Genomic DNA, 13,803 nt, shown 5'->3' with positions numbered 1-13,803 from the left:
TTTAGCATGATCCACCATGAATTAAATAATTCCCACAAGGGCCCAAAGGCTCCTCAGATCAACGGATGTCCCCACTTCTGGACTGAGATTCAAAAGAGGCCCTGGCATTTCCAGGGCCAGATTTACATAGTGGGCGCTCCTAGGCCACTGTCGTTCATCTCCACTGTCCCCTCCCCTTTTATTTCTGCAAATTGTCATCATCTGGACCGGAGCAATGGGGATTGTATCTCCAGCACATCCGCAGTGTTTTTCAACCAATGTGGGTGTGGTTGGGTGGCTTGCCACCCCCCTAAAATCCTGCCACCCTAGGCCCGGGGCTAAGTGGCCTTTCCACAAATCCGGGCCTGGGCATTTCTGGTACACAGAGGCCCAAACTGCCCCCACAACCCAATAAATAGTGACTGTCTATGGCACCTTACAGCAGCCCCTCTGGCACTGGCCAGAACCCACAGATTGCCAGTGGATGCCCCTAATTCTGGCAAACATTCCTTGTGCAAAATGCATGCAGATGGTTTGGTATAAGACACAACATTTACAGCCGCCACTTTGTATTCAGCAAATCACCTCTTTATTCCTTATTGAATGCCAACTTATCACCGTTCCAAGAGTGCTGTCTGTTTTAGCAATTGAATATACTAATGTTTTTTAATATAAGAATCCTCTATCATACCAGAATATATTTTAAAAAAATGAATATTGGCGCAAATCCTGATATACGTGTCCAAATCATCCTGCTGATATCATGAGTCCAGGCTACAAGGACAATGGTACCTCCATGTACAGTGAAGACTTGACTTGTCATTCAATCATCATTAATGACATCACTGCTGCAGTTGAAGGTATTTGGAGGAGGATGATGATGGGTGCTGTGATACAAGGAGTCCATGTAAAAGATATTTTTTAGCTACAAATGCTCCTGAGTGGGACTATAAAGTGCCAAGTAGAATCCACCTTCACTACAATGTATAATATAGTATTCTAATGTCCAAATAGAAGGCAGCGGGTTCTTCCACTGCTGTCTATGATGGAAACCAGGTTCTTCCACTGACCCACTGTAGCGTCATCTCCTTTTTAAATAAAAGATGGGTAAAGTTAGGGAAGAAGAAAAGACACTTGCCTATGTTAGGACTGTGCTAATTTTTGTACCTTTTTGTGGTTGTGTGAAGGTTATATCCCATGGCAGCGCCAACCTTGGCCACTCTCAGGTTTCATATCAACAGACAAGATTCCTCCTTTAATTTTGAAGGATTATCCACCAACCCCGTGAGTGGGTGTGTGTCTTTCTTGACTCAGTTAGTCATTGTTAAATGCTCTTTAGCCAATAAGGTTCATGAATGAGGTTATAGAGGTGCACCTGCCTCAGTAGAGTACTTCTCCATCGGGTTTCCATTGGATTCCACTGTAGTCAGACAGAGAGCTGGAACTGAACCGCGGCTTTGGCAATTTAGTGCGTTGAACTTTAACTATAACGATTCCAAGACAGAGCAGTACTGATCATTCATGAAAATCTGTCACATTCCAGTGCAAACACGATGAGCTTCATATAGATCATTTAAATAAACCAGGAGTCTTCTTGTGGCTCAACTTTTGGCAAAGTCTTGACAAAGAAATATAAAAACACCCTCTATTATACCAACAAGAGCAGAACAAAACACTAACATGCTCAAACCCATTCACTACCCTTTCTGACCTAGAAGAAAACCCATAGTTGGCCTTTGGCTTCCTTCTAGTTTGTGACGTCTAATATCAGTTGTAAGATGATACAATTCTTTCATAATTCTGTTTGTACTTCCCAAACTCATAGCAAAAAAACTGCAGCTTTAGTGGGATAAAAAGCACATTCTGTTTTCATTGCAGTTAGTTTATAATGTTCTTGTAGATGCGTTTTGTGTGATTACGACATGGCCAATTGTATTTGCTTCAAAAACCAGTCCATTATTAACCTATGATCAAAACTACATCTAAATAATACTGTGAATATTCTGGATTTAATTACAGTCGGTTGCAATTCGTTTCAAGAACGTATTAAAAACCACCAACATAAAAGTGTGTTCATAACAAAGGAGTTCTTGATCCTGTCCTGCATTTCTTTTAACTAGGTTAAGGGATGGCTGGAAAGGGGAGGAAAGAGAGTTCTTCAGGAGATGGAGAAAGAGGACTGTGCAGAGAAATACAGAGATTCTTCTCACATCAGACATTTAATCCTTTGACAGCTTGTCAGCCAGAATCATGGTTAGAGCAGCATAAAACTACTAATATCACGAAAACAAAAGAAAAGAAACAATTAGCAAATGGCAAGAAAAGCTTAAAAGAACATTATGAGCAATTTAGAATTTTTTTTTGCATTACTTGCCCTTTCAATAGTTGGACAGTCCTGAGGAATAGGAAGAATGGTGTTCAGTGTGCGACAAGGAATGTCAATGTCTTATTTGGGCAGGAGAAGCAACGATGGGAGAATAAGTGACCATCTCAAGTCAGAGCCTTCCCTGAAAGTGTCCATGCTATAGAAAAGTTCCATGTTTAGGCCTATTTTTTATTTATTGCAATGGAGTCATAACACATTAGTAGGGTTAACTACTTGCAATTTATTCTCCTAGTAGAAAGAGCTACTCCGTTGTATGCAAATCATGGGACATGGTACAGGGTGGAAGCTGTAGACCAGCTTTTCCCATCTCTCCAGAGCCAGCAGCTCTTTGCTCTGCATTCTGGGTAAGGTTCTGGCCTTAAGTTTGGGCCAGTGATGTCACAAGGTGGGGCGGTGATGTCACTGGGCAGTGAATGGGCAGAGGGGAGGAACAGGCAGATGGGGGGTGGGCATGGGGTGTAATTACAGAGGCAGCAGACACAGCGGCTGCAGGGGGACCGAGGAGGTACCTGTATAGGGGGTCCCATGAGGCCCAAATAAGGAGCAATTTTAACATATATTGGTAAAACAGGACAACCTCTGGATATGTTGGGGGCCCTAAAGTTAATTTGCTAAGGGGCCCAGTAGCATCTAGTTACGCCACTGGGGGTTGGCTAGGCTCTATGTGGTTGGAGTTGGGATGGAGGGACAGCCAGGGGGGGTTGATTAACAGCTGGGGATGATTAGAAAGGACGCTTTCAAGTTCAATGGTGGTAAATTTGTAATACTGGCCCCAGCCCTAGCTGGTGATTTACTGGTTAGGTCAGTAAAATACCAGCTAGGTGGTAACTCTAATTCTAGGAGTTGCACTTTAGGGTGCAAACTGCGGGACCTTGCATAAACTATAATAGACAAGATATCTTAGTCCACTGGGGCCCTCTCAAAGATATTTGTACCTCAGCCTACGTCAGAGTCTATAAACATTAGATATAGGCGTCAGGCAGATTCTCCTCTCTTTACCAATGCAACTGAAAAACTTTGCTGTTTTTCCCCACAAGGATCCAAACCGTTACCTCCTCCAATTAATGCGCACATGAAGAAACAGCCTTAATTCACACAAACAGGTAACGCATGCACAAATCACTTTCACGGAGCCAGCGGATTGGCCGAGGCAGTTTTCATGGTTACGCTGTACCTGTCACCTCCCACACACCTGTCAAAACAGCACTTTAGATTTCTCTCCAAATCTGCGTGGGGAGATCACCTTGCATTAAAATTCTCTGCACACTCTCTTTGTCTTGCCATTTGTTTTTGTTTTTTTTTTTTATAAAGAACACAAAAAAGAGATCATTAGCAATAACAGTTCCATGCGATTTTGGGGCTTTTTTTTCTAACAGAGGTTTGTGTTACAGGCCCCGAAGGAGACATTATATTTCTGCCTTTCCCCCTTAAAATTGCATTCATTTAGACATCTAATCTGCAAATCTAATTGCAAATCATTGTGAAATTGTTACTATACTAGGAAAATAAAATTTTTATCATTTCAACAACTCTACTATTCATTCCTATTATTCCTTTGCAGCATCACAGAATAAAGGTGGGCTCATCCTATAGAATGGAATCATTGTACTAAAATTCTAAATTCAGTCGAGTTGACCACAAGGCTGGGTAAGAATATCACCCGTGGGGTCACTTTAGCAATTTTTATCTTTAACAGCAGAAATTCGGCTCTTTTCGGAATCTCTACACTAGAAATCCCGCCTCTCGTCCTACAGAAAAAGAAGTATACACTGGGGTTGAAGGTGGTGGCAAAAAGCCTAGAGGTGCCCCTGAAGGTATCTACAGAATCATTAGATAATATTTAGGGACAGGTTTAGATGAATTGGATAAATAAAGTTAACTAACAATCCATTATAAACATATACCCATTGTCCTACTTGCATCCTTTATATTGTAGGAAGATCATGTCTACGGAGGACCCAGGTAAAAATTCATGTAGACCAAAAGAACATCATGACGTTTCCATAGCTCCATAGCATGACACCGGCATCTACTGAAGTTAATAAGTTTTGCTACCTTAATGCCTATTGATCTAATACAAATTCACAGAAGTTCATATAAGAATGTTTCTTGTGGACATTTGGCATTGTCCTCCACTTCTCAAGAGGTTGAGTGGAGAAGACCATACGTGTGATGGACATGGGTAGACACTCTTACTTTATCCTTCCTGGCTCTTCTATGGCTCATTCTCCAGTGAGAAGCACATTCAGACAGGAGTGGTGCGCCTGTTGGAAGGATTATTATGGAGAGAATCTTTGTAATCCTTGGAAAGTGAGTTGTGGACCTGTAGGAAAGTGTGTTCTCTATCTGAATTTAACAGAGAGCCCACAGTCACCTTAGTGGGGTCACGTGACGTTAGTGTGTAAAGGGAAATGTCACTAGTGGGAATGGGGTTGAAACTTTTGCCTACAGGGGATGGGTCCCTGGATCTAGGCTCGGTGGATCGGGAGCTGGAACGCCTGCGGAATCGATATCTGTAACTGGGGATGCGGGAAAAGGAAGATTTCTTAAACAGGTCAGAGTGAGATTTGGCTCTGATTTGCCTGTGCTTCTCTATAAACATGTGCACAGCCAACACCCCGACCATCTCGGCAATGATGAACGACAGGGCACCAAAATAAAAGGACCAGCCATAGGAGTAGTTGCTTTTCTTGGAATCGCTCTGCCCGGGGTCTCCTGCATTGGCTGAGATGTAGACAATGATTCCAATGATGTTGCTCAAGCCTGAAAGAGAAAATTATATCAGTGATCAGGCAGGTCTATCTGATGTTCTATAAAAGCTCTAGGGAATCAGAGCTGTAAAGCCTGTGACATGATGGGGGAAGGGACATGTCTTTCTTATATCGAAAAAATGAACAGTGCTTTACCATTGTACCCCATTGTTGCTCAGCCCTACTTGCTCCATTGTTGGCGGACTCCAAATCCCAGCACATATTATCATTTTATCAACGTTAAAGCACTGCAGTGCCGAGATATCTGGTTTCATTCCTAAACCAGCATTGCTTGATAGCAGTTCCCCTTGCACTCAATAGCCAAGGGCTGCATTAAAATGCAAAATAGGACTCCAATGGAGATCCCACCTGATCTGTGTAAGTCTCCATATTGTTTGTTCCTGCAACTGGATTAAAGGAAAATCACAGGGAGGGTGCCAAGTTGATCCCCCTAGCAGAGCCGAAACTAGGGGTAGGCAGAAGAGGCCTGTTCCTAGGGAGCAAAGATGGAGGCATACCAGGAACTTACCTCTTCTGCTGCCTTCCCCTCCCCTAGTTCCAACCCTTGTGTCCCCAACCTCCAGCGGCTCTTCATGTGTCTTGGGCACCTGTGTGCACTCTTCAGAACATACACGCTCACATGGGCAGGGCAGTTCCTATCTGCTACCAAGATTTATATTTCTTTTCAACACAGTACAAAACATGGCTTGTGGGGGTATCCACTCCTCAATGAGAAATGTTGGCTTGATGCCACCGTCAATAGTGCTGTTTCATTTGTCAAAGAGAAGGGGACCTTGTAATTTTTGGATAGGTAGGCTATGGCTGTCTGAGCTTATGAAATAACATCAGGAACTAAGATCTTATTATCTTCTATTGTGTTACTTTCTATGGTACAAAACAATTTTAGATGGAGAAGAGCCACAATAATGGGAAACTGTTACTCCTACATAGGAGATATCCTATAAATCCATTTTCATGGTACTGACCTGCTGAAACGAAGAAGATCCCAGCACTGAGAATAACATTGTGCTTTTTTTTATAGAACTCGCTGGCAGCAACACAGAGACCACCAAAGAACAGGAGGCCCACACTGAGGATAGGGAAGATACTGGAAGCCCGGACAGCACCTGGGAAAGAGGAGAGCAGGACATTCTGGTAAAGGATACCTCTATATATACCTATGGTACTGGGCCCTGATCTTAGAGGTTTGGGAAAGTAGGAAAGAGACACATTAAAATAACCAATAAAATAGTGCAGTCACATTTCTGAGTTATATTGCCCCTTGCACCACAAGTCCTGTAAAGCCCAACACCATGATTGGAAAGTAAGGATAATTTACACCACCACCAGTTTCACCAGCCTCATCCCCAAGTCACCTGAAACCCGAACCATTTTCCACTAAGCCTCCACTCATTTAGTCTGTAACTTTGTACTATCCCACCAAAATGGAACAATTGGGAGAAATGTATTTACTGGGGACTGATTTCTCCTTTAGAAAAGATGAGCTGTAAATCACTTGCCTACACTTTGACAGTATGGTAGCCAATGAGAAATGAGGAGCTAGAGAGGCCTGACCAATGTTGAGAAAGAGAGAGCCTTCCCAAAAGTCTGGAAGCTGGGCCCTAAAGCAGTTATGACTCAGTAACGTTGTGTTATAATACTTTTGCCCTCTCCACATTTAATCGAAACTGGGTATAAATGGGCAGATCTTCTCGTTCTTGGGGAAGGACACCAGACAAGTGGATTTGGGTACTAAATTGAGCCGATCTTTGGCTCTTGCCATCAATCAGATTCATGGTGGTCCGGGGGAGATCTTTAGGATGCGTTTCTCACCTGGTTTTCAAACCTTCCCAATCAATATCAACAAGCGGCCATCATTTTGGGAATTAGGCTTCCGACGGATGAAACCATTGTGACGTGTATGGGAAGCTTAACGAGGTCTCTGGGTTGGAGGCCAATTTATGAGAGCAGGAATCTATCCTCACAGAGGTGATATTATCATTATTTACCAGGGAGACTGTTTATCAGCCCACTTGTGTGATTAATGCTTGGCCCTAAAACTTGTATCCATTTCTAATGCAGGCAAATCAAAGTCCCCAACCCAGACTGAGACACTGAGGAATAACATCTGCACGTCTGTTCCTCTCTCTCTCTCTCTCTCTCTCTCTCTCTCTCTCTCTCTCTCTCTCTCTCTCTCTCTCTCTCTCTCTCTCTCTCTCTCTCTCTCTCTCTCTCTCTCTCTCTCTCTCTCTCTCTCTCTCTCTCTCTCTCTCTCTCTCTCTCTCTCAATAAATGAGAAACTGCCCCTGCCAGGCCCAGTATTGCCAGAGGCTTGAGGATTGCAACAAACCTCCCCTGTATTTTTATTTACTCGAGTCCCAGCGAGCATCTTGTTCCTATCAGTTGGCTTGCTCAGGGCTCCAATCTGCAATGCACACGATTGGCTGGCAGCTCTCAAATGAGGCTGACATTATTGCAGCTGAATATTGACTGTTGAATGACTGAGGACAAATGTTCCACTCCGCTGGTTTGTGCTTATATTTTATTATAGAGGCACTTTAGCAGTGGACTGATCAGTGGGTTATTTACTCGCATGTATTTAACAGCCCAGGATGAGGGCACTTCCTTCTTTTTGAACCCAGGGCTCGCAGTTATTTAATCCGGACTCTGTAAGCATTGGGGTGTATAGGTATTGGACTTGTTATCCAGAAAGGTTGGGGTTTTCAAGATAAGGGATCTTTCTGTAATATAGATCTCCATACCTTAAGTCTATTAAATCATTTAAACATTAATTAAACCCAATAGGATTGTAATACCTCCATTAAGGATAAATGATATATTAGGAGCAAGTACAAGATATTGTTTTATTATTGCAGAGTCCTTTTTAAAAATGTTAATAATTTGATTGACATGGAGTCTGTGTGGGATGGCCTTCCCATAATCGGAGCTTATAAGTGTTGCCTACAGATAATATACAACTACAATACAGTAAGAGCTACAGTACATGCAGCGTTGGACTGGAGGGTACGAGGCCCCCGGGCCCCACACCCCAGTCACATCCTCCCTCCTAGAGTAACTCTTCTGTAGGAACAGGCGAATTTAACACGTTTCACTTTGCCAAAAATTAGCCGATATTCATGAAAGTGTATGGGCGACAAATGTTTTTTGACGGGTGGCAATTTTTTTTGATGCGCGACATTTTTTTTGTCCCATTGAAGTTTATGGGTGTCACTTCTGCAGCAAACCGCGGTGAGTTGTCTTCTGTAGTTGAGGCTAGAGTCCTGCGTGGAACCAATTTCTAAGACCCGAACCTGCAACCCACGAACCGAACCGCAACCCACATATTTACCCACTTTGATTCACCACACGACAAAGACCCGCAACTGCCTTATCTGCAACCGTCCTGCAACCCGCTGACCACCATCAAACATGGAGTGATGTTGCAGCAAACCGGAAGTGACATCATCAAAAGTGGGCTGGACAGAAACAAGTTTAGTAAAACTTTAAAAGGAGTAAAATATAGACAATATAACATAAGATAAGAAATTTAGATGAGACCCGCAACCCGACCTGTGACCCGCGACACGCAGACCTGCATCTATACCCGCACCTGAAAATCCTACCCTCATTCTGCAGGGTGCTCAATACCCGGTACCCACGGGTACCCAATCCACTGCAGGACACAAATTGAGGCTGCAATCGGGTCAGGGGAGGACAATCGGGGCCATGGGCCAGTGCAGTGAAGGGTGTTGGTCTGGGTTTTTACCTGGTGTCCCGCCAGCCAGACCTATGTTTTATAGTTCTATGGCACACGTGGCTTCCATGTTTAAGCACATAAAATACACAAGCAGATGTTACTTGGCTGACCTTATTCATCATTATACGTGATGGTAATGTAGTCAATGGCTTGGACAATGAGGACTAGTTAATTATCTCCCTCATGCCATGGAGGTAGAAGATGACCATTGATATCATGGAGGTTACAACTTGCCAAGACTAGGGTCTGAACAAAGGCCCCAAGGCCTGACATTCAGCAGTCGCTTTGTGGTTAGTTATCCCTCATCAGAATCTCCTCTATGTAGGGATAAGTAAACACAAAGAGACAGCTTAGGGCCTTCGCTACTATAAAAACTGCATGAGAACCTCTCACCAATTAGATGTAGACAGTAGTAAATAGAGGTATACAGATCTATGGTGGAAATAAGTCAGGGCTGATGGAATCGGTCCTTGATTCCTCTGGTACTGTGGGCCATTCTGTCCCTCTAAATGTAGCAAGTTTGGAAACCCTCTACTCATTCTTATCCAAAACAGCTTCCGAACAAGTGATAACAAAACATTTACTCTGAGGGGTTATAATTTGTTAGGTACCCCCATCTAGTGACTTTATTTGCTAACGAGTACCCCTACCAGCCTGGGGGACTTTCCATTAGACTTCATGCCACCACCTTTTCCAAAGAATCCCGTGCATCACACCAGGCAGGGGCACTTTAGCCATGAGGCAAGGAGAGAGAAGCAGGCAGGGTCAGACTAGGCCGGGCCCTAGCTCTCAAGGGCCCTGCTCCCCCAAATGGCTGGTCAGTTGTTGTGCCACGTCTTTCGCCCATGAGAGCAGTTCGAGTTTAGATGTCAGCAGGGGGCCCCCGGGGACTGCCAGGAGGGCCCTTTGCTTTGCAGCCCCAATGGGCCCCCAATGCTCCAATCCATACCCGGAAGCTGGTGGCAAAAAGCCAGGGCTGCTCAATTATGAGGAAGCAGCACCTCAACTACCCCTGGCTCTACCTCTACCCCTACCCTGGTACATATGCAGTATAGTCTTTTTTTCCAGAATTTACACTACAGGTATGGGATCCATTATCTGGAAACCCATTATCCAGGAAGCACCCAATTACAGGAAGGCCTCTCCCTTTGACTTCCATTATAATCAAATATTTCACATTTTTAAAAAAAAATGTTCTTTTTCTCTGTAATAATAAAACTGTAGCTTGTACTTGATCCTGACTAATATATAATTAATCCTTATTGGAGGGGAAAGAATCCTGTGGGGTTTATTTATTTTTTTAAATGATTTCTAGCAGACTTAAGCTATGAAGATTCCATTTATGGAAAGACCAGTTATCTGGAAAACCCCAGGTCCTGAGCATTCTGGTCCCATTTCTGTACTATAAAAATGGAGTGTTGCCCAGAAGTCCTAGGTGAGTAATCAGAGTCACCATGGGGGATCATTGGGATCACTGCACCAACTATTTGCACCCACGTGCCTCTGGCTATACCCAGGGGTGTAACTATAGAGGAAGCAGACCCTGCAGCTGTAGGTGGGCCCAGGAGGTATAGGAGTCCTATGAGGCCCTAATTCACACACCATTTTAATATATATGGGTAAAACTGGTCAACATTTTGGGGGCCTGAAAATAATTTGCTGTGGGACCCAGTAAAATCTAGTTACACCACAACTATACACTGATTCAAACCCACTGAAGTGGTGCTTAATTATCAAACAGAAGTTTGTGTATCCTTCAAGAGCAACCGAGGTCAGAGTACAACTAATTCTGCACACAATCCCTGGAAACAGTTTATGTGTTGCTACAGAACAGCTACTTTTCAGGAGGCAATTAAAGAGAAAAGCAGATTTCATAACAACCCAGCTATTATTCTTTCCCGTCGCTGCCTCAATTAAAGGATATGTCTGGAGACTGTCGCTCGGCACTGCTTTATTATATACACTGCTGCTTCTGCCAACAGATGCAAAAATGTATTGCTATAACTATGCAGAGATAATCATCTGCGGGGCGAGTGCTGCCATACTGTCGGATCATTCTCCTGAGCTTACTGCAATGCAAGTTATACATGAAATGTCAGTGTGTTGGGAGTGTCCTTAAATGAGAAGGATCTAGGGGTCTTTGTAGATAACAAGTTGTCTAATTCTGGGCAGTGTCATTCTGTGGCTACTAAAGCAAATAAAGTTCTGTCTTGCATAAAAAAGGCATTAACTCAAGGGATGAAAACATAATTATGTCTCTTTATAGGTCCCTGGTGAGGCCTCATCTGGAGTATGCAGTTCAGTTTTGGACTCCAGTCCTTAAGAGGGATATAAATGAGCTGGAGAGAGTGCAGAGACTAAGTGCAACTAAACTGGTTAGAGGGAGGGAAGAGTTAAATTATGAGGGGAGACTGTCGAGGTTGGGGTTGTTTTCTCTGGAAAAAAGGCGCTTGCGAGGGGACATGATTACACTTTACAAGTACATTAGAGGACATTATAGACAAATAGCAGGGGACCTTTTTACCCATAAAGTGGATCCCCGTACCAGAGGCCTCCCCTTCAGACTAGAAGAAAAGAACTTTCATTTGAAGCAACGTAGGGGGTTCTTCACAGTCAGGACAGTGAGGTTGTGGAATGCACTGCCGGGTGATGTTGTGATGCTGATTCAGTTATTGACTATAAGAATGGCTTGGATGATTTCTTGGACAGACATAATATCAAAGGCTATTGTGATACTAAACTCTATAGTTAGTATAGATATGGGTATATAGAATTTTAATTAAGAGTAGAGAGGGGTGTATGTATGGATGCTGGGTTTTCATTTGGAGGGGTTGAACTTGATTGACTTTGTCTTTTTTCAACCCAATTTGACTATGTAACTATGTTATGAGGCAAGAGGCATCCCCCGTCTGTGTTTCTGGCATCCCCTGAATAGACAAATGTAGAGCCATTTTATGTGCACTAATGGTAATGGGTAAAGTCCTTACGCAGTAAATATTCCGCCGTGTCCTGTTCATAATCTGCGTCCTCCGGGAAATGATCAATTTTCTTGCACATCCCACGGAAGGCTCCTGCGGGAGAGAGATAAACAGTTACACAAAAGCAGTGACAGTAACAAAAAAAATATATATACATTGGGTAAAAAACTAATTAGTGCGCTCGTCTGAGCCGGAGGATCCTGCAAAGCTTTAACGCACACAGAGACAGAATTAACCCTCTACTGACCTATAATGAGCAACTCTCTTGTGCTTTACTGTCCATGAACCGATTCCCAGGCCTGGGGGTCAGAGATACAGGTTAAAGGGAATATGTAAGGGGGTAAGTTTTTTTTGGGGGGGGGACAAGTAGGTAAAAGTATCACTAGTAATACTTCTACAAATATTTTGGTGGCAAAGACCTGGGAGAAAAGTATGGGACAGCTGAAATGGTTACGGGGTTAACTAGCCTGATGGGGCAAAGATAATCTGTGATTAAATGATATAATAACCAGGGGTGCTTCGCCAATGAGGCGAGTTGAGGCTGTCGCCTCAGGCAGCAGCGCCCCACTAGGCAAAAATGCTGCTCCTGGTACTTTAAGAGCGAATTTCCGGGGGAGGGGGGGAAAGCAGCAGCGGCAGAGGGGCCAGGATCGCCCCTGATAATAATGTATGTGTTGGAGGAAGGTTATGAGCTACACTTACTCATGACTTTGAGCTACTATAGCCGTCTTTATCCACTTTGCAAACAAATCCATGCCTTGGGCACCCACATATAAGCAGATGAGCCATGCAAAGGTCTCTGACACTGACTCCTGCACTTTCTCCAAATCCTGCGCTTGCTCCAAATCCTGCGCTTGCATTTACACTTTAAGGGTAGTGAGAAACAACTGATTTGCTAATATCCACTCGCTTGTGTCTCTCACTGTGTTGGCCTGGGTGCAGACATATGGAGCAGTGGCTGTCAATGCAGAGACATGAGCAAGTGGGTGTAGGCGTTTGGGAGCAATAAGGGGGCCTTACACCCAGGTTTTAGTATACACTCTATTGGGTATATTTATCAAAGAGTGAAGTTAATAGTGAAGTTCCGCCACTAGAGTGAAATTCCGCCACTCTCCATTCATTTCTATGGGATTTTTATAGGCGTATTTATCAAAGGGTGAACTTTCACTTTCACCCATTGATAAATACGCCTTTCAAAATCCCATAGAAATTAATTGAGAGTGGCGGAATTTCACTCTAGTGGCGGAACTTCACTCTTTGATAAATTTACCCCTATGCCCCTTATTCCCACAGTATAAGCCCTTGGGTTCATACTAAAGGAACCTTATTGAGTTGCAGTTCTTGGGCAGTCCATAAAAACTAACACAAAGGGTAGGAACCACACCTGTCATTGTTTGGCTTGGGGGATATCCTTGTTATGCATTCAGCCTACGTGCTGGAGTTCCTTTGTAAGTTTATGTTAGCCACCAAGTATATCATCCATACATGTAAAGATTGGGGGGGGAGGTTTCCTTGCTTGCAAATGCATGTAAAATTCCTCCAACCTGAATATAAATGAGGATATCATGTATTAAAAGGGCAAAGTGAGGCAAGTGCAAAAATTGTACATGCGCCACTAGACAAACCTTGCAGCTCTTTGTAAATGTTGCACCTGCATTAAGCTGAGTGTCGCACAGGCACAGGGCATGGGGGGAACATTTATATACCCTTCAATTGTGTGTGTTTTTTGGGGTGCAAATGAATGAGCTAGTGGCATAGTGTGCCCCAAACTTTAGCAGAACAAGCTGAAGTGACTGGGGAGAGGGAACTACCATAAGGCAGAGCCTCACTATCCAGGAACCTTCTACTCCATCCTCCATAGTGACCATGGGTCAACAGTATTGTAGTTGCACCACTAGGGGGCGCTCTGCTTACCATGTTTCATAAGGCAGTGTGCAAAAATGTCACTTTCTG

General features: G+C 43.6%; 1 protein-coding gene across 1 annotated transcript in view; it reads right to left on the bottom strand.

Moving 5' to 3' along the window:
- Positions 1 to 2,337: 2,337 nt before the first annotated feature.
- Positions 2,338 to 13,803, bottom strand: part of cacng3.L (calcium channel, voltage-dependent, gamma subunit 3 L homeolog) — a 69,497-nt gene continuing 58,031 nt past the window's right edge. The window contains exons 2-4 of the mRNA XM_041576651.1: positions 11,860 to 11,943; positions 6,102 to 6,242; positions 2,338 to 5,128 (exon numbers count right to left, since the gene is read on the bottom strand). Of these exons, the coding sequence (XP_041432585.1) occupies positions 4,611 to 5,128; positions 6,102 to 6,242; positions 11,860 to 11,943 (743 nt within the window). The 3' untranslated portion in view covers positions 2,338 to 4,610. The remainder of the gene's footprint in view (positions 5,129 to 6,101; positions 6,243 to 11,859; positions 11,944 to 13,803) is intronic.

This window comes from Xenopus laevis, chromosome 9_10L (assembly GCF_017654675.1).
Source record: "Xenopus laevis strain J_2021 chromosome 9_10L, Xenopus_laevis_v10.1, whole genome shotgun sequence".
Lineage (NCBI taxonomy): Eukaryota > Metazoa > Chordata > Amphibia > Anura > Pipidae > Xenopus > Xenopus laevis.
Note: the sequence above shows the minus strand (reverse complement) of the source record. Positions and strands in the feature narration are given on the sequence as shown.